At 34.3% G+C, this 21670-nt stretch overlaps 2 protein-coding genes across 3 annotated transcripts; both read right to left on the minus strand.

Annotated features, from left to right (window-relative positions):
* Positions 1-373: 373 nt before the first annotated feature.
* On the minus strand, positions 374-16614 carry LOC105318365 (POU domain, class 2, transcription factor 3L). 2 transcript variants are annotated; one of them, XM_066074396.1, is made up of 10 exons: positions 16500-16614; positions 16282-16416; positions 6398-6483; positions 3966-4088; positions 3374-3487; positions 2909-3139; positions 2280-2450; positions 1806-1994; positions 1588-1657; positions 374-1485 (listed from the first exon to the last, which is right to left on the minus strand). In XM_066074396.1, exons 3-10 carry the CDS (start codon positions 6473-6475, stop codon positions 710-712), a joined length of 1752 nt encoding a protein of 583 aa, XP_065930468.1. In that variant the 5' UTR covers positions 6476-6483; positions 16282-16416; positions 16500-16614; the 3' UTR covers positions 374-709. The 2 variants fall into 2 exon arrangements, with proteins under 2 accessions (XP_065930468.1, XP_065930467.1); XM_066074395.1 differs by lacking the exons at positions 16282-16416; positions 16500-16614 and adding an exon at positions 11304-11461.
* Positions 16615-17706: 1092 nt separating this feature from the next.
* On the minus strand, positions 17707-20358 carry LOC105318385 (heavy metal-binding protein HIP). Its single transcript, XM_011415468.4, has 2 exons — positions 19950-20358; positions 17707-18152 (listed from the first exon to the last, which is right to left on the minus strand). Exons 1-2 carry the CDS (start codon positions 20338-20340, stop codon positions 17716-17718), a joined length of 828 nt encoding a protein of 275 aa, XP_011413770.3. The 5' UTR covers positions 20341-20358; the 3' UTR covers positions 17707-17715.
* Positions 20359-21670: the final 1312 nt, after the last annotated feature.

Raw genomic sequence — 21670 nt, forward strand, 5'->3', positions numbered from 1 at the left:
CATAGGCTCAAAGGTTGAGTTGTAATCCGTGTACAGGGGGTGGGGGTGATTTTACTGAACCAAATATTTTTTACCTACTTTGTCATTTTTATTTTTAGCTTTCAACCTGCCTTTTAATATCCACGCCAATCTGAAGTGTTACTAAGATGAATTTCCATCCACAGATAGATTTCATTTTAAACTTTTGGATAAACACTAGGTATATGTGTAAGGAATAAATGAAATTCTAACAAGTTAATTCCGAAAAATGCTTCTCCATTCACTCCCGTGGGTTTGTAAACTTTCAGAAACGGCTTCAAAGGCATAACTTAATTTTTCTCTTATCAAAAAAGTATGCAAGGTTAATTAATTTTCACAAGAAGACAATAATAAGGAAAATCCATTACATTTAAACAATGAAAACGGGTAATGTGACATGAGGTATATCCATGAATCTGCACCCAGACCGTGCAAGTCAATGAAAAATACATCTACAAAATGTCTACATATGTTTATTCATGAATCAATTCGCAGAAGAATAAAAAGACATTTATAAAATGTCAGGCAGTTGGAATTTGGAAGACCATCAGTATGTATGGTAGTACACGATAATTCATGCTGCTTTGGTATTGAGTTCATCCAAAATAAGATGCCATTGGTTTGTTTCCTTTGGAATGTTTTCTTTTAAAATCTCACAAAATATAAATCTGATTTTTGCAGGAAAAAGTGTCTAAGAAGTGGTGAATTCAATTTTCTGTGGAATAATCTGTTTGGCTGTTTGCAGGGTAAGCCCCTGGGCGGTGGACACAGAGGTCGGTGAAGCCTGTGTTAAGATCAGCTGATTGGAGCCCGAGGTAGACACTGACCCTAACTTGGCCATTATAAAGTTCTGATTAGTCCCCACGGAGGAGGGGGTAGAGGCAGCCACTAGGGTGGCCCCCGTGGATGAGCTGATGATGGTGGGGAGGGTCATTGTGGCCTGTGACGAGGGCACCGTAAGCTGATTAGTGGGTGAGGCCACCACCTGCACAGGTGTGATAGGGGGTGACAGAGGGGAAGACATCTGATGGTTATAGTTCGAGGGTGGGTTGATCCTCTTCTGTTTTTGTCTACGGTTACAAAACCAGACTCTCACAACCTCTTTCTCCATACTGAGCTGGTCAGCCACAGAAGTAATTTCTTCCGAGGAAGGTTTGGGGTTTTGCTGGAAACTTTTCTCTAGAGCGACTCTGATATTGGTCTCTATGCTGGTCCTCTTCTTTCTTCTCCTGGCCACGGACTCTGGGGACAAACTGTTCCCATTTCCCCCAGGGCTGCCCCCTACCGGAGTGTTCAGATTGGCACACATTGTGTCGGCATCTTTCAGCCATTTCTGCAGCAATGGTTTGAGCTTGCACATATTCTTAAAGCTCAGGTTCAAAGCTTCAAACCTTGAGATGGTGGTTTGACTGAAATCATTGCCATACAGTTTTCCCATGGCTAATCCTACATCTCCTTGGGTAAAACCTGAATGTAAGCGGTAAAAGATGAAAAAATACCATGGTATTTGTACAAAGTATACATATTAAACTTATTCAGGTCAAAGAAAAAATATTCAAAGAAGAGTACCTAGTTCTATTCTCCTTCTTTTGAAAGTTTTTGCAAACTGTTCAAGTTCTTCAAGGTCTATGTTTTCTTCCTACAAAACAAAAAATAAGCATCCATAAAAACTGAATGTAAAATAGTCGTGTAAGCCCTGTCTTGGATTCAATGTAAATAATATAAAATATTACTATAAACATTTACTACAAGAGGTTATAGTTAAGGCGTCTTTGTTTGAAACTTACCGGAGGAATTTCATCCACGATTCCTGATGAGGACAGCTCTTCCGGCGATGACTTGACAGCGACGTTTGTGGTAGGGGCGTTGGGGAGAACAATTTGAGACGAGTTGGATATCTTGGTCATAGTGTTCTGAACTTTGATGGGTGTCACTGTCTGAGGGATTTGATTTGGTTGAGAAGCAGCGACTTGTATCTAAAAGTAAAACAAAACATATACTTAAACTGAAACCTGAACATTCATATAAACTGAAGAAATCCCACCTTAGATAATCTCACTAAAAGTAAATCATAGTCTGACCCAATTTAACATCTTTCCATTTGACCCTGACCTCTAAATCAACCAAATCAGGAATCAGGAATGTCCATGTTTAGAGATAGAGGATTTTCTACAATTTTTCTATTTTTTTTAACAGCAAATCCTGTTTGATAATTGGTACAATTTCAATGAGCTTTTCCACTTGAGAGATGTATGACTCACCTGAAGAGGCTGTGTAGAAGCGTTTTGAAGTTGCTGAAGTTGTTGCAGCACAGCAGCGGCAGCTGGTTGTTGTTGTTGCTGTACTTGCTGCTGCTGTTGTTGTTGCTGCTGCTGCTGCTGAACTTGTTGTGTTAGTGATGCAAGTGTGGCAGCAGTTAAAACAGGGATTCCCTGAAAAATTGTCAGAAACATAAAAATAAATTCATTTAATCTTTCAGAGAGAGAGAGAGAGAGAGATATATATATAAATAATAAATTGCATATCATGATATACTCTAATAAATGTACCCATTCTGGAAATAATCCTCTTTTGTTTCCAATGCACGATTTAAACGAAACAAGATCAAATTCATTAAGGTTCATCATCAAATCAAATTTGGCCTCAATAATAACAGTCTCTAAATATAGGAAGTCTAAAAACAATCATACTTAATTTCAGTGGGCTTTGCTGTGTACTTTTATACAATCATGTAAACAAATGAGAGTTATTCCAACTATCAGAGGGTAAATGAACCTTAAATCACACTGGGCATAAACACTCGACTCAATGAACAGCTATATGCTGATATTTTTCAACAAAATAACCATTTAAAATTGTGAATGCTAGAATTAAAGAGACCTGCCCTCACCTGGTTTTGAATCAGAAGTGGCTGTAGTCCTGTGGTAAGCTGGGTGGGGTTGAGGAACACTATCTGCTGTGTCCCCTGTAGAGCCCCCGCCAGTCCCTGGAGGGTGGTGGTGGCCAGGGGGCTGGTCTGGATCTGGGTCGGCTGGGGGGTGGCACTACTGATTGGGGCCTGCTGGGTGACAACTGTGGTCGTGTTGGCCGAGGAACTCAAGGAAGTGACCTGCTGCTGAATCTGTTACATGAAAGTATAAACAGATGTTGAAAATGAAAGAGAAAGATGCTTATTCAATTCATGGTATTGTGAAGGGAAATAAATAAACAGTTGCTGAATCAGTTGAGGTAGAGTAGAAGGAGAGTAGAAACCGTCGCACTGAAACAACCAATAATACTTCTATCATATAAGCACAAGTCCTCTTGCATATACAACATAATTCTTGACAATGTGGATGAGTGACTAAGTACGTACCTGTTGCAGTTGGAGCTGCTGTTGCTGTTGCGTCAGCTGCTGAGTTAGTTGTTGGAGCTGTTGTAGGTCTGCTATCTGTATGCTAGCTGTAGGGAGGGCTGCTGATACCGGGATCTACCGGGAAATAATAAACACAATTCATTAAATAAACCTTCCTCCCTAACACCAATCATCTACTGTGGAATCATTTTTATTTGTGGGGGCCAATGTTCATAGGTTGCCAAAATTTTCTTGGTTCATGTGGACATAATTTCATTGGTATCAAGTTCTATTTCATAAATAAATATTAAACGAATGTTTGTATATGTGTTTGTGGGGATGTAAAATCGTGGGCAAGGGTTACCACAAAAGCCATGAACATTGGTCCCCACAAACAATGATGATTCCACATAATATGGCTAAATTCTTCTGACTTTTATTATTATTTCTAATTGATGTATCATTTGTGTACATCATGTCTAAACTTCAAGAAACCAATTTCATGTCAAAAAAGAAGATGTCTCAAAGTTTCATTATTGACATTATATGACAGCAACAGTGAAAATATTCTTTGAAAAATTAATTGCATTCAAACAAAGGATGGGGTTCATACCACTGCTGGCTGGCCATAAGGATTCTGAATCAGGAACCCGGTCTGTGCTCCAGCGGTTGCCAGGGGAAACTGCTGGGCCAGCAGCGCAGACTGGAGTTGCTGCTGCAAGGTTGCTGCATTTGTCTGAAACAGGTCAACAAGATGGCTGCTGATTGTATTGTAAAAACAAACTTCACGAAAATTCCATTATGTATGTGTATACTTAAATTAATGTTTAATTCTATCATAATGTGATTTTATGGACACATAAAACCTCAACATCAAAGACTCTAAACATGTTGTATCTGTAGCTATGGGTTGATAAGTTTAGATCAACATAACTATTGTATCTTTGTAAGTTGACTACCGGTATATACACAGTTTACCACTAGACTGGGTAATTATATCTATGTAATGTTTGACTATATAGACAGTTTACCAGTGGGTTGGCTGCCTTATTACAATGTTATATGTATAGACAGTTTACCAGTGGGTTGGCTGCTTTATAACTATGTTATATCAATAGACAGTTTACCAGTGGATTGGCTGCTTTATAACTATGTTATATCTATAGACAGTTTACCAGTGGGTTGGCTGCCTTGTGACTATGTTATATCTATAGACAGTTTACCAGTGGGTTGGCTGCCTTGTGACTATGTTATATCTATAGACAGTTTACCAATGGGTTGGCTGCCTTATAACTATGTTATATCTATAGATAGTTTACCAGTGGGTTGGCTGCCTTGTGACTGTGTTATATCTATAGATAGTTTACCAGTGGGTTGGCTGCCTTATAACTGTGTTATATCTATAGACAGTTTACCAGATGGTTGACTGCCTTGTGACTATGTTATATCTATAGACAGTTTACCAGTGGGTTGGCTGCTTTATAACTATGTTATATCTATAGACAGTTTACCAGTGGGTTGGCTGCTTTATAACTAGGTTATATCTATAGACAGTTTACCAATGGGTTGGCTGCCTTATAACTATGTTATATCTATAGACAGTTTACCAGTGGGTTGGCTGCCTTGTGACTATGTTATATCTATAGACAGTTTACCAGTGGGTTGGCTGCTTTATAACTGTGTTATATCTATAGATAGTTTACCAGTGGGTTGGCTGCCTTATTACTATGTTATATCTATAGACAGTTTACCAGTGGATTGGCTGCCTTATAACTATGTTATATGTATAGACAGTTTACCAGTGGATTGGCTGCTTTATAACTGTGTTATATCTATAGATAGTTTACCAGTGGGTTGGCTGCTTTATAACTATGTTATATCTATAGACAGTTTACCAGTGGATTGGCTGCCTTATAACTATGTTATATCTATAGACAGTTTACCAGTGGGTTGGCTGCCTTGTGACTATGTTATATCTATAGACAGTTTACCAGTGGGTTAGCTGCTTTATAACTGTGTTATATCTATAGACAGTTTACCAGTGGATTGGCTGCCTTGTGACTATGTTATATCTATAGACAGTTTACCAGTGGGTTGGCTGCCTTGTGACTATGTTATATCTATAGACAGTTTACCAGTGGATTGGCTGCCTTATAACTATGTTATATCTATAGACAGTTTACCAGTGGGTTGGCTGCCTTATAACTATGTTATATCTATAGACAGTTTACCAGTGGATTGGCTGCTTTATAACTGTGTTATATCTATAGATAGTTTACCAGTGGGTTGGCTGCTTTATAACTGTGTTATATCTATAGACAGTTTACCAGTGGATTGGCTGCCTTATAACTATGTTATATCTATAGACAGTTTACCAGTGGGTTGGCTGCCTTGTGACTATGTTATATCTATAGACAGTTTACCAGTGGGTTAGCTGCTTTATAACTGTGTTATATCTATAGACAGTTTACCAGTGGATTGGCTGCCTTGTGACTATGTTATATCTATAGACAGTTTACCAGTGGGTTGGCTGCCTTGTGACTATGTTATATCTATAGACAGTTTACCAGTGGATTGGCTGCCTTTTAACTATGTTATATCTATAGACAGTTTACCAGTGGGTTGGCTGCCTTATTACTATGTTATATGTATAGACAGTTTACAGTGGGTTGGCTGCCTTATTACTATGTTATATGTATAGACAGTTTACAGTGGGTTGGCTGCCTTATTACTATGTTATATGTATAGACAGTGTACCAGTGGGTTGGCTGCCTTATTGCTATGTTATATCTATAGACAGTTTACCAGTGGGTTGGCTGACTTGTGACTATGTTATATCTATAGACAGTTTACCATTGGATTGGCTGCCCTATAACTATGTTATATCTATAGACAGTTTACCAGTGGGTTGGCTGCTTTATAACTATGTTATATCTATAGACAGTTTACCAGTGGGTTGGCTGACTTGTGACTATGTTATATCTATAGACAGTTTACCATTGGATTGGCTGCCTTATAACTATGTTATATCTATAGACAGTTTACCAGTGGGTTGGCTGCTTTAGAGTCTGTTTGTCCATTGTTGGTTACTGCCACTGCATCTGTGCCAGTTTCACTATTCATCTTGATGCCTAAAATTGTACAAAAGAAATAAACTGATCACTGTAGATCACAACTTTGACTCCATGCAGGTGTTTTTAGTATTTCACCATTGTAACATAAATTGTGATTGTAAAATTACATGAGAAAACATTTAGGATGACTGTTCATGAATTACGTCAATAAAAACATGATTTTACCTTAAGTTGTTTTGCCTAATGAAACATTTCATGCATTAAGTTTTTAGATATAAAATAAATGCCTTTGGTGTCTAAATAAAGATCCCCTGATAACTGGAATATCCGGCATTAAATCCATTTCACCCAGATCATTAACACAGATCAAATACATCTTAACCTGACACACAATTTGGAACATTCAATAATATAGGGGTGTCAACAAGTGCATGATCTTATGAACCAGTTGTCCATTTCCATTTCATCTTTTTTATTAGATCATATTAACCTTTCATGAGTTAAGTGACTCTTTTGTCATCTTTAAATGAATTATTTAATTCTTTAGATGTTGTATGAAATTCACAATGTGGAGTTCAAACCACAATAATCTTCAAATCCAACTACATCACTCTGTCACTCTGATCTCTTCCTTTTGTTTGCAGATATATTATCTGTAATTTCATAATCTTTTCAGAGAGTCCTTAAAGTGTACCTTTGACTTCTGTCTTGAAATAAGAATAATGGATTAGTTTTAAAAATCACATTTTGGACATTCTGTTTGTTATTTTTAGTCTTTGCAATTCAGGATTTTTTTTCAGAATTGGGGGGAGTCTTTCAGATTACAAAAATCTTTAAACCTGTTTATCATTTAACTAAATTAACTTGAATATTCATAACCAAAATGACTTTCCTTAGCAAAACTCAGCAGCTCCTCACAATAAAGTCAGAAATGAACAGATGTGCGATATGGTTTAGTGAGTCTTATAGAATGCAATGAAATATCTGTATGTACACACTACAGACAGACAGACAGACAGACAGACAGACAAGAGGACAGACAGGAGGTCAACAGTAGTTTTACTGTAGCCAACAGTTTAAATGATCACTGATCTTCACCAAACAATTCATCAATGCGTTCTCCCATTAAATGTTAAAAGGGGGATAACTCTTCATACATCTCTCAGTGCATTTATTCACTGAAGGGTAGAAAACAAATTGTACTTCAGACTGTATATAATGGGTTAAGTGAAACTCATTTAGATGAACTTGTGAATTAGTTTTATATGAACATTGTTTGAAACAATTATAAAGAAATAAATTGTAGCATAAACAATATGCCCTGAAACATCTTCAAATAAACCCCAAAAAATCTAATCTACAACTTTAAGAGGTAGCTTTTGTGCATTTGCAGTAAATAACCTTCCTTTCAAGACACTGTCTTTCTTTGAACAGTGATAAACACTGGTGGTCAGTGACTGCCCAAAATAATCTTGAACGACTGCCTCTCTCATAAAGCCTGCCTGCACACTGTGGGCTCTGGCACGGTGCATGGTGCAGCCTGGCTCCCACTTCATCTAGGCAACAAACGCACTGACCAAAAAAAAGAACTGACAACCACATCCAAATATAACATCTCAATTTGCCTATTAACATCTTTATAACAATTCTGCTTGTACACCTTTCATTTGTGTATGGATATGTGTTCGGTTCAAACCGCAGTCTTTAAAACAGTTTCACGACAGTTCGCTACCAGTTGTAACAGAAACAAGACAGGTAAAATCACATACGAACAGGTGTATTCATTGACTTATAGTCAGGCTGATTTATATAAAGCGCAGCCAATAAAAAATTCAGAAAACTTAAACAAAAAAGATCCGAGATGATTCTTAAAGTTTAGCCCTCGGCGAAATTCCGATCCATTTTTCTTCAAATCATTTTGTAACAAGGTACGCATTGTTGCGGAATGACACGCGTAATTATTATGCATAAGCAATGACCATATATAATGACCAATTATTCATCGCGGCGTCTAAAAACGTCAAGATACGTTTGTGTACGAATCATTAAAATGGATGTTAATGCTAAATTATTCATTCTGCATACAAAGCGTACTGATTTGTAAACTCGAAAACGTGAGAAAAAAATTGAATTCTTGATTTTCTTCAACATATTAGAGTAAATACGTTTCTGCAAAATAAAAAATGTATGGAAAAATTACTTTCGGATTAGATTTGAAATAAAAATAAAATATCAATCAGTTTTCACTTGAAAAGAATTTGTTAATGTAGTATATTTACGTCTACAAAATTTAATAAGAATGTATAAGTGATTATAGAGATGCTTTGGTCCCCATTTTTAGATGTAAAAATTTTTAATTTGATTCCGATTGTTAACTTGATTCATTATTTTGTAGTAGATAAGATTCATTTTCAATCCATTAATTTTTTTTTATTTTTGGCACACAGTATATTTTTTTTGGCACTCATTAGCAATAGATAATGTTGAAAATTATACCATTTTTGCATTCTAAAAATTAAACATTCAAATACCGAATTTGTCCTTTTAGAAACATACGACGTAAATTTGAAAAAGCAAAATATGCCTTGATTACATATTTGATCAAGATGAAATGTTTGTTCAAATCTGCACTATTTATTAGATGGAAGAATAAACATTGAAACAATGGCTGGAATACATGATTTGGGACATCAATTTCATAAACAAAGGGCATTCAAAAATAATGAAGAAGTTTCACCTATTTTTGTGTAATTTCAGCCTCTTCATAACCAAAGCAAACTGTTCATTTTAGAGGGCCAGCTGAGACCTTATCAAGTTTAGTCTTTTAAAATGAGTATAGAGGGATTATACTCATAATCTAATATTCATCAAATTTATTTATTTGCTTGCTCATCAATTTGGCCTAAAAAAAAAAGAAACAAATGAGTTAGATTTACATAATAAAAAAATGACATTCATGTACAGATGTACAGTTCAGTTGTAAAATATAGGATTGAACTACTGCTGTTTTATACCATGCAATTATTCACTACAAATTCAAATTTTGCTATTTGAATTGCTTCGATTTTTAGCATTAACTTATCTTACTACTTATTTCATATATCAAGAACATAAGCATTTGTGTAATGGAGTTACTATAGTATATCATGTTCCATTATGAAGGCTCTTTTTTCGTCCCTTCTTACATTGATCTGTGTCGTTAAACACCTAATTAAATCAAAACCCTAAAGCCTGCAGGGTTGATTTTTCAATATATACTGGGACTTTCCATTACAAACATTAATTTTTTTTTTTACCAGATTGTCATCCTTACTATATATATAGTTAAAAAAAACGTTAAGTCAGTAATAGCCAATGCTATGTTAGAATTGCCTTAGAGAAAATCCCCAGTGAAATTAGTTTTTGCATCATAAAAAGAATGATTGAAATAAAAGATTATGAATTAGAATACCAACAGTTGATACATTACTTCTGAGTATATACAGGACCAGGCATAAGCTGGAGCTTCTCCTCTGTATTTGCATTTATTACGTTTTATACCATACAATTCCCAACACCCCTTAGAGCCGATATACTGATGGGGTAACATTTCTCAGTACCTATTCGATCTGCTAATAGAAATTAAACCTGCTGATCTTCATCACAAATCACAAATACACCAACTCTACAACTAATCTAAATTGTGTCAATTTTTCTCCATCATTTGAAAAATTAGCACTTAAAACATTTTGGCAAATTTTCATAACATCAATGAACTAAATTATTGTCAATGAATAATCTCATTGAATGAACAGCTGGTCAAATATTTATTGGAAATTAACTTATCAAAGTTTATTCAATGGAGTGCTGGGTAATCATTAGAATTCGTGGTGGCTCAAATTTTGTGATATTTGTGGGAAGCCCTCCCCCATGAGTTACATCCCAAAAACACAGTTTGAAAGAGTCAGTTTTCTTACTGAAACTAAAAACCTACGCATCCACGAAATTACATCTCCACGAATAAACAAAAAACCGACAATCCACAAATTTGGCCACTACAGATTTAAATGATTCCATAGTTTACAATAAACATCGTCATAGCTCAAAAAGGTAAACTTTTTTCCTTTGCAAAATGAGTGTCAAAAACTTTGGTTATCACAGCAAAAGGAAATTTCATCACCGAGTCGTGTACGTGATATTTGACAATCCAACTTTTCGGAATCTCATGAACAAAATTAAGTTACAATAAGGCTGGAGGATCAACAAATTAACCATCAGATCTACCTCAAATTTTAAGATTTATTTGTCTACTATAAAATATTACTAACTAAACAAAAAAGTCCATTTATTTTGCCTTTTAAAATTGGGTATTTCTATCATTTTATCTAAAGCTCTTCTTTTCCAGGAGGTCAATACATGCTAAAAATGGCCACATATATCGAGACCTCTTAATATTTTTTTGCAGAATGTCTTCTTTATCAAATACAATTTTTAATTCATTTAATCAAGTAGAGTGAAAGAAAATAATCCTTCAATATCAATGATCATAAGAGGTTGAAAATGAAAGTTAAAAAATTGAAATGACTAAGAATGTATAGCATTGATAGATAAAACAAAAAATTATAAAAACCTACACTAAATCTGCCTCAATGACAAACCCCATCTCCCATATTACAGATTATCAACACTATACACATCATTTTATTTTCAAATCTTTGTGACCTGTAGAAACATTCTAAAGAATTGTCAATTCATAATTTAGATCTAAAGAATCATTGATAATATCAGGCAATATTTGTTACAGCCGATTGTTACCAAAATATTTCTACAGAAAATACTGAAAATTAATATTCATTTTATTATAATCCAAATCAAATTAAAATAACATCTATACTTACTGAATAATTTCCTTCTCATGCCTTGCAGAAAATCAAAATTATCCCATTAATTCCTTCTTTTTTCTCTCAGATGAAATTTTGCAAAGACCCCCACAAACAATGGAAAGAAGTTGTTAGGAATAAAAAAGAAACTCAAAGGTTGATACAATGATCGAGAGTCATCTGATGGAGAGTTAGGCATGCTAATGAATTTTGGGCCGGGAAAACATTGTCCTTCGTCGCACACTATACATTCATGTCATTTACATAAATGAATAATAATGCAATCGTAAACTATAGAGCCGTGTCACAACATGTACATATCTCTGCAGTCAATTCCAGGCGATAGCTGACTTATCTCAATAAAAACTCCATCATTGTTAAAGGAATTTTTCCAGTGATTAAAATTCATGAAAAATTTAAATTTGATATGATGGGTATGAAACCCTTTAGAAATTAAAAAAAAAATTCAAATATATAATTCTGAAGCTGACTCATTATTTATTAGTTTAATTATAAGGTCCTTGATTTGTTAAATCAACTTCAGCTTTCATTCAGCAATTACTACAGCACTAAACTGATATGCTGAAGCAGTAAATAACTATACACTAAATCACTAGAACTCTTCAATTTCTCACCAATCTCAACTTAATTAGCAAAAAAGCAACCCCTCCCCCTTTCAATCTTTTTTTAAGTTGTGTACTATTACTAGTACATTATATGTGAAACAATATTTCATCATTTTAATGGTAGTTTTTTAAATGTACATTTCTGGACAAATCCTGAGTCTCCCTTTCTCTCTCTTCAATATTTTTTTCATTTCAAATTTATCATCAAAGAATTTTCTGGTAGCTTTCAATTCAGAACTGCATCCTATTTTTATCACTGCTCTAATTACCTTATACATGTTTTTAACAGAACTTGAGACTGTTGATTTAAATTATCATTCAAATCAGCCTAGCATCATATGAGTGCCGAATTACTGAAATCTAAATCCCAGCAGTGATAAATTCTGCATCTTTTTGGACTCTCTCCTTTGTCGACTTTTTGACACTTGTTGAATACAATAAAACAGCAGTCAAATGGTATTCATATCTGCTCACGATTTATGCAGAATGTTTCATCTGCATATTATCTAATCTTGCTCCTGGTGTATATAGTGTCCTTGGTTCACTGTGCTGCCCCAAACAATGCTAACATCTCCCGGTATCATACCACACACAAACGACAGACAGCTGCTACATGTGTTATATACTCCCATATAAACTATATAACAACCTTCTCTTTGTCAAATTAAACTTCAAAACTTCTCAAGGAGCAAACATCTCCACACAATACTTCGTTGTCAATGACTTGATATGTACCATATCAAACCTAAAAAGCACCTATTGTATGTGTACATTACAAGTGATACATGACCATAAGGTATGCATGCATGTGTATGTCAGAGAGTTGGTGCAAGTAATATTACTGAATCTTTTGTTTAAAATTTGTTTTGTTTTATTTTTAAATTGTCACAGATATGTGGTTGTGACAATGATACCCCTAATTGTTGTCATATTAACAGGAATAATTTTTACCATAAACTCATTAAATGACCTTGAACTTAACCAACATCTATAACTGACCTAGGCCCACATACCGGAAAAAGAAATATTGGTCTGATGTGGTTCAATTATGTGAAAGAGTGCTCTAATCAATCTCAGAACGATAGAAGACCAGACAAAACATGCTGGGGTCTTTTCTAGCATTGACCTTCAGGGCACAACCCATTTAACAATATCACTGATCGAAGACTTGTAACCCTAAGTTCATTGCAAAAGATTTTCTGCCCTTCCAGATGTATACTATATAATTGACTGTTTTACACCAACCAAGTACCACTCACGTAGTTCATTGATAAAACTTCAATAGAGAGGCTTCTATTTGTGTTCAAAATGTCACAAAATCCTGATAAATAAGTGAACTATTCATACATATACAATAACAATTTCATATTAACATGCTACTCAGAAAACCCACAATACCACAATCTGGGCATAAGCGTTCATTAGAAGATGCATGGTAATTGGGCTGTGGCCGCATTTAAATATCCTGCACCTGTATAACTAGAGAAATTCAGCCAAAACTTGAAGTCCTTTTTATGAATAATTGTGTTTTTGATATAAACTTGCTGTCTTGGACAGAATTAATGCAGATCCATGAATACAGTGCATTATAAATATTAATGAGGACTGACTGCGAATAATTTCACCCTATTACCCTGTGAATCCCCAGCTCCAGAATTCTAATTGATTTTTGTCAACAGATTTTTTAACTTAATTATTTCACAACAACACTAACTTTCATGTATTTTTTTTTTCATAAGAAATTGGGGGTTCAATGATTTTTTCTGTCCTACTCCCATAAGACAAAAGATGTTGTGAATAGAAAATATAACTTTAAAAAATTTGTCATTAATATCAAGTGAACATTATGCATTACACGTACTTTGATATAACAAATATTTTATTTATATATATATATTCAATGATCTCAATTAAACTGCCATGCAAGCAATGCATATTATTGTTCTTAATAATATTCCCTCCTGCTCAGTAGCTTGGGTGGAAACTTGAACCCTTTGCCTAGATGTGCAGCCCCCACTAGCCCAACCCTTGTTCTTTCATTCTTTTTTTAATTTTAAATGTTAGAATTAAAACTGATGTAGTTCTTCTGAATAATAACAAGACTTGACCTCTGTACATTCAATTTCTGTACGTGTTTCTTTGTGAACAATATACATAAATATTCACTCTTTTATAATTTTTCTCATTAAATTTTCTAAACACCGCCAGGAGGAAATCAGATTATTCTGTCAGAAACGTCATTTACATAATTGCTTATGTATCAAATTCACAAAAGGAACACAACACAGCGAGGACTGAGTGTTATGAATAATTCACCATCATCTGCAGGCCAGATCAGATTATGGAGCAGAGTTACGCCTGACATTCATGATCCCATAAACACAAACAAACACACAGACATAAGTTCCTGTTTACAGCATTCGCAGAACATATATAAGATGCGTCAGTGATAGTTGGAAAATTTCATTTTTGTCTAGAGGACTTTATATTCTGTAAAACTTGAATATGTTGAAATGAATACACATCATAATATGAATTCAAATGAATTTACATAATTCGAGAAAGAGCTGTTGAGGTAAAACATAAATGAATTAATGTTTGAATTTGATTTTTTTTTAATTTGGTGATTTTATTAGTAATTATCAACAATTTTGGTGGAATAATACATTGATATTTTTGCTATATTTAATTTCTACCTTGATTTCTACCACAAAAGCAAATGTTTATTCCTTTAATTTGATCGTGCAAAAATTTAAATAAATATCATTTAAAATCCCATTAACCACAGCTTGTAGACTTTGTATATGTATGTTCATGTCTAAGTTACTTGGATACAGCAATCCATTTCAATTTATTTTCAATGTATTCCTTTTTAAAAGATTTATTCAATTATTGAGCAAATTTCCCTTTTAAAAATTTATGTAAAATACCAGCGCTTTATATATTATTTTTCCTAGATAAGGTTACATGTATAAAAGATTGAGAACTTTATGAAAACGTATTAAAATGCAAATGTTGACACTTATTTTGGGGGAAAAGTTTTTCTTTAACATGTTTAACCATCAATAAGGCTTAGCCAACTTTTGCAACAGACCGACATTACAAGATAAATATAGTTTCCTTATATTTCTAGAATTGGTTGCTTAATTAAAGCAGCCAAGGAGAATAAGGATTCCGTCATACAAAAACTAAAATAAAACTACTTTTAATATTCGCAATACATAGTCCTTTAAAATAAAAGCAAAGCTTTAGTGATTTTTAAACTTTCAACTTGATTCAGATCATGTCTTTGTATTAATTCCTATGTTCCTGCTTGACAAAAAGGACAAAGAAAGATAGATCGATAGATGAAAGCTCTAATGTAATGATACATACAGCGTTTCCAACTTCTAAACAATCTAATATACGACATTATAAATTTGAACGAAACAAATCAGATTACATTGATGACAAATCAAGTAATATATAAAAGATATACTAATTCAGCGTATGTAACACTTCAAGGGACCAATATTTAAAGGTCAAGAGTCTGATACCCTGGGCGGGGATATAGCTGAAGTATTAGATGTGTTAATTATTGGTATTGGGATGTACGTGGAGTAAATTTCCAAAACTTTAAACTCTAAAATCATAAGTCCACCTCACGAATTACAATTAAATTACATGCTGTAATCTATGCACTTAGCTGTTAAAGAAACACTTGTCAAAGTACACAAAATGATAAAATCTGTATTTAAAATATTTCCTTCTACTTACATCCCCCCATCCACCCAGTCAACCCCATTACTGAGATCCTAAATCACAGTAGCTCAAGAAATGAACCTGCATTAAATTCAATTTAATTTTTCATCACATATAACAAATTTTTAAGCATAATTTATTTAAAACTTACCATTCAAAAAATCATGTTTTATTATTTGCATGAAATTAATTAAGTCCAAAATTTCTCTAATTTTTTTTCTTTTTTAGCAAAGTGAAATACCTTATTGATTGTCAAAATTCATTACACTAACAAGAGTCTACTATAAAAATAAAATTAAAATGCAATAACTTAATACAAGCAAAACCAGCATGTAAATGTTATCAATCTATTTTATGAATTTGAATCAATTTCATTTTTTTATGACATTCTCATTAATATTCATCGCACATCGCCAGCATGTTACCCTGTTGTGCCAAAAATCTGGGTCAGAGTCGGAGGCCATTTTGAGTGCCAGCGATCTGTTTTGGGACAGAAGCCCAGTATTCAAACACAGCACCCGACGAGTTGACATGGTGTCGCAACCCCCAACACAAAAGTAAAGATCTTAGACATTTTTATCATTACCTACTTGTGTTTACATATAATGATACATATGCAAAAGCCTTACCGTATTCCGTGTCCGACCCCCGTGTCAAAAATTCGGTCAGTGCTTGCCAAACAGTGTGACGCTAACAAATTTCCCTCAGAATGGTCCGTTGCTGAATTTAATCAGTCGGTGTTTCACTCTTCTTGTTTATCAAGACTTAAAACAAAACATTTTTTGTTTATTACACCATTATGCTAAAATTGCGGAATTATGAATATGTAAAAATGGTAATTATTTACCTGCTCCTTCATTAGAGGCCCGACGTATTATCCGCCATTTTGAATAATAATACCCTACAATTAACTTCCGTGAATCGATATTTTTCATATGAAAGTATGACTGAAGGGATTTGCTGTTACGTTAACGTTTGAAACACAATGTAAAAGATATGAAATTATAAAAATATTAGAATAAGTATTTTCCGGAAATTACCGAAGCGCCTAACGTTAAGACTGTTCGTAAACAGGCATGGCGGTAAATTTAAAACGGAGTAATATTGCTCTGAAAAAAATCTGCCCCTCTTTTCATTTGTTTAATGTAATGTTTCTATGTCTATAACCAGTATGTTTAAAGGTATGTTAAAATATAGTGTAATAATTTTGGTAAAATTGTTTCTCTATTCATAAATATTCAGTAGGCTAATTGATATACAATTATTTAATGCTTGAGCAGTCGACAGACATTTTAAATTTGTAATAACACAACAAAATCCCGTTGGTTAGGTAATATAAACAGTAAATATAAAACATAAATTAACGTTATGCATCTTTTTCTATTAATTACAAACCAATTATAATAAAAATGTAAAAGAGTATTTTACCAAGTTATATCGATATATGTTATATATGTTTCATAATTTGTTTGAATTTAACCGTAAGTCTCTCTCTCTCTCTCTCTCTCTCTCTCTCTCTCTCTCTCTCTCTCTCTCTCTCTCTCTCTCTCTCTCTCTCTCTCTCTCTCTCTCTCTCTCTCTCTCTAGGATAACCATAGGTTCTCCCCAACACGATCTTTTTATGAATTAGATCACAAATTAAAATTACATGTAAATAAGTGGGGTAGATAGATGACCTTTCTGCCAGACTGCTGTCTTTTTGTTTTCGCCCTTTTTACAGGATTTATAATTGCATCAGTCCGCACAACTTTTTCTCTGGCACCTATAAACTTAATTTATAATTAAGGTGTCTTTAAACTATATTAATACATTTAGTCCTAGTATTCAACGAAGGAGAAAAATCCAGGATAATTTGCTACAGGTGGCTCCTTTTTAAATTCCTTTTGCGATTCGAATTATGATTGAAAGTCAAAGAAAGTCTATATAACATTTAGACATTATAGAGATTATCAATTTGTGCATGACGTCCATAATACAGTGTAATTTGGATTTAAAACATTATACAGAAGCAATTCTAAGTTTCAAATAAACAAGAAAGGACAACCTCAATGCTATTTAATCATTCAGTCTGTTTCATATAACAAAAATCCAGAAAACGAGGAGAAGGCGCCGTCAATGGTGACCCCGTCGTCATGGAATTTGTCATGGATTCTGACCAGGACTCTGTCACCGATGTCCAAAGCAGCAACGGCCATATTAGAACCAGGAGAAAAGAAGGTAATGTCTCCAGCGTATAAATTACAAAGCCAGTGGCCATTTCGAACGATCGCAGCTTCTAATCTTTTCCCAGGGTTTGTGGTAATAGTTGAAAACAGTACATACACCCCTTTAGTGGTCGGAGTAAAGACCCCAGAAGTGATGTCGAAAGCATTTCCGATGTTTAAAGTAGCAATATTAAATGGTAATACTTGATTGTTCTGGATATTGGAAAGATCTCTCGACATGGATGTAGAGAAGGCCGTTGGATAGTTGGCGGTCATGTTATGAGGTACTAGTCTTCCTGAAAAATTTAAACTTTACATTCTATTTAACCAAAACCAACCGTTGCATGATATGCCATGTTGTAAATTTTGAATATACTGTGTGGCAGTAACTGTCATGTTGTACATTTTGTATTTACTGCCGTCATGTTGTAAACTTTAAAGGATGACTGCACTTGAAGGGACTTGGACACGATTTGAGCTAAAAAATTAAAATTTTATTTTTCCAATTTTAATGTTTCGAATGGTTAATATGGGTGCTTTTAATGCTTTGTTAAAATTTGAAAGACAAATATTGAGATATAAGCAAGATACAGAGTTTGAAAATCTTTGTTTTGTAAACAAAGCTCGAGCTTTGTAATGGTTTACATTCATGTTTTATTGGTATAAGTCTCAATCAAATAATGCTTTTTTCTGTTTATCATATTATCTATAGACACATTGAATCAGTTTACCTTGTTTGCCACGAGTCATTTGGTCAAAGAAATGGTAATTCCATACTTTACATTATTTGTAAACAAATATAAGACTCGAGCTTTGTTTACATAATTTAATAATGATTTCTTACCTCTGTATCTCTCTTATAACTTGACTTCCAACATTCAAATTTTGGTCAATCATTCAAAATGAGCAAGCAAACCAATTTATACATACAAAAAAAGAAAAAGAAAATTTTGTTCTAAAATCGTGTCCAAGTCCCTTTAAGGACATGCGATATTTGCGAGAAAATAAACTTTTTCTATCAATTGCAGATACGGTCAACATCTAAACTGCAACTCAACGTAATTGCGTTTAATAAAAGTTTTTTTTGTTACCAAGTACGAATTTGTTTTCATAGGCGTTGGTCATCACTCCATACGATAATGAGGACGCCCATTTTATACTGACTTCATACATACTAGTAGTCGGCGCATGTTTGTCTATTGTTCTCAATTTGAAAGTAGTTGTATATTTGCATTATCAAAGTTATGTCAAAGGGAGCTTACTGGACATGCATGCGCTCATGGGTTAAATGAGAAAAAACTGCTTTTTCTGACATTCGCTTTCCCTGCAAGGGTTGATGCATGTTGAATACTAGTATTATAATTTACTAAGTACCACGTGATTTCTCACCTCAGGTAACTATGTGAATACAAAATTATATCGTGTGACGTGTAAGGTAGCATGTTTTGTGCTAACTAGGACAATGTTTTCGAACACGTTTTAAAGTTGGCATGCATTGATTTAAAGTCTTCTGTACTAAAATTGTACATGGGCGTGGTTTAATTGTTGAAACCATGATAGTGTACTTGTACCATATAGAATAGATAAGGTTATATGGTGAAAGAGTGATCATATAATTATATTTTATTTTACATGGCATTGTTATTCATGCTAGTCTAATTTAAGTATTAATCTGATAATGACAGCTCCACCTCTCATACATATTAATATCAATCTTATCAAGGGCAGATAAGCGAACATTTTCCTTTTTTCGAAAGTTGTAAGAAGAAAAGCATACAATGAGTTTACTTATTGTATCACAGTCTAACATCTTAATTCATGTTGGAAATTGACTAGACTCTTTAAAAAAAATTAGCAAAAGCGATACTAGGTTAATAAATAAACGCTACAGAAATGACCGAAAAGGGCCCAAAAACCCAGCGCTAAGTGCAGTCATCCTTTACCGGATGGCAGTAGATCTTACAAAAATTACGACATGGCAACGAATGTCGTGTTGTTTTTGTATTTACTGCCACCTGGTAAAGACTAAGTATTGAGAGGCTAAACGCATTCAATACCTATACATGAAATTTCAAGGTTAATCAATCTGTTACCTTTCCTGATGCGTTCAGCGTTATGTGGCAATTGTTTTCCACCAGGTGCATTATGAGGAGCATTGGATTGAGTCACGTTCTGAGAGGATGGATTCTTTATGTCTAGCTTTTGAATTTTGTCGTCCGTCGCAGTTTCCATAGAAACCAATTCTTTCTCAACCTTCTTTTGTTTTAAATCATCCAATTCATGTAAGACCGATAGATATGACATCTGCAGCGAGGACACCTCTCGTCTCAGGGTCCGAATTTCCTGCTTCAACTCCATCACTTCTCCATCGTGTTCCTGAAGAAGACCCAAAACGAACTGTTGGATTTCATTCGGAATTTCGCCTTTTACAGCATCTAAACCACAGATTGCTAGGGTGACCAAAAATACGTGTAAAACTGCCATACTTATTCTTATCAGTTCTACAGCGCGCCAAATAAAGTCACATGTCTATTTATCAAAGATTTAGAATGAATTTTCATATTTCATTTGGAATTTCAGCTTTCAGGATGTAAGTAAAAAATAATTTTTCGTTTTAAATGTTAACAATGCTCCAGTAAGACATGTAACATCATTCTATATTTCTTGCTCATTACTCTAAGCGAGACACTCAGATTTTGGTTAATCATTATAGAAATGCAATACTAAAGCATTGTAAACAATAAAGATAGAAAAATAAAATTTGACCAAAATTGTGACTAGGGCCTTTTATTTACATGAACCTAATATATTGTCAACAGTTGATAAGGAGAATTTTTATCAGTTCAATAATGTATTGGTAAGGAATAATACGATATAATATAATCTTAAAGTACCATCAATTGTTAACACAAATGTTAACTGTTGGAAGTTTTCTTAGGTTGCATTGATTTTACTTTTTAGAGAATGCAACATTGTGCGTTATACAGTTACTGACTGCTATAAGGGGGATATATATGATATGATTTGGTGAAGCCGGAGTGATGGCTAAGCTTCAAATAGAGGATTCTGCCTGAAAGTCCTTAACAGTTTGTGTATGTTATGCAACTCTTAACAACAGTTTTGATAGATCCTTTTATTTCACTAACGATACGAGCAGATATGGGTTTCGTGAAGCAAACGGTTCCTCTTGCTTCAACACATATCAGCTACCGTCGTTCCTTTGATATGGAACTGGCCAACAATAAAATGTTTGGAGCAGTCATACTTTTTAGCTCACCTGAGCTGAAAGCTCAAGTGAGCTATTCTGATCACATTTTGTCTGTCTGTCCGTCTGTCTGTAAACTTTTCACATTTTCAACACCTTCTCAAGAACCACTGGGCCATTTTCAACCAAACTTGGCGCAAAGCATTCTTAGCCTAAGGGGATTCAAAGTTGTGAAAATTAAGGATCACCCCCTTTTGCAAAGGGAGATAATTAGGAATTTATGAAAATTTTTGAGAAATTTTCAAAAATCTTCTTCTCATGAACCATAAGACCAGGAAAGCTGAAACTTGTGTGGAAGCATCCTCAGGTGGTATAGATTCAAAGTTGTGAAAATCATGACCCCCAGGGGTAGTGTGGGGACACAATGGGGGGTCGAAGTTTAACATATGAATATATAGAGTAAATCTTCAAAAATCTTCTTCTCAGAAACTAATCAGCCAGAAAAGCTGAAACTTGTGTGAAAGCATCATCAGGTAGTGTAAATTCAAAGTTGAGAAAATCATGACCCCCGCGGGTAGGGTGGGGCCACAATGGGGATCGAAGTTTTAC

The sequence above is a fragment of the Magallana gigas genome, chromosome 2 (genome assembly GCF_963853765.1).
Source record: "Magallana gigas chromosome 2, xbMagGiga1.1, whole genome shotgun sequence".
Taxonomy (NCBI): Eukaryota; Metazoa; Mollusca; class Bivalvia; order Ostreida; family Ostreidae; genus Magallana; species Magallana gigas.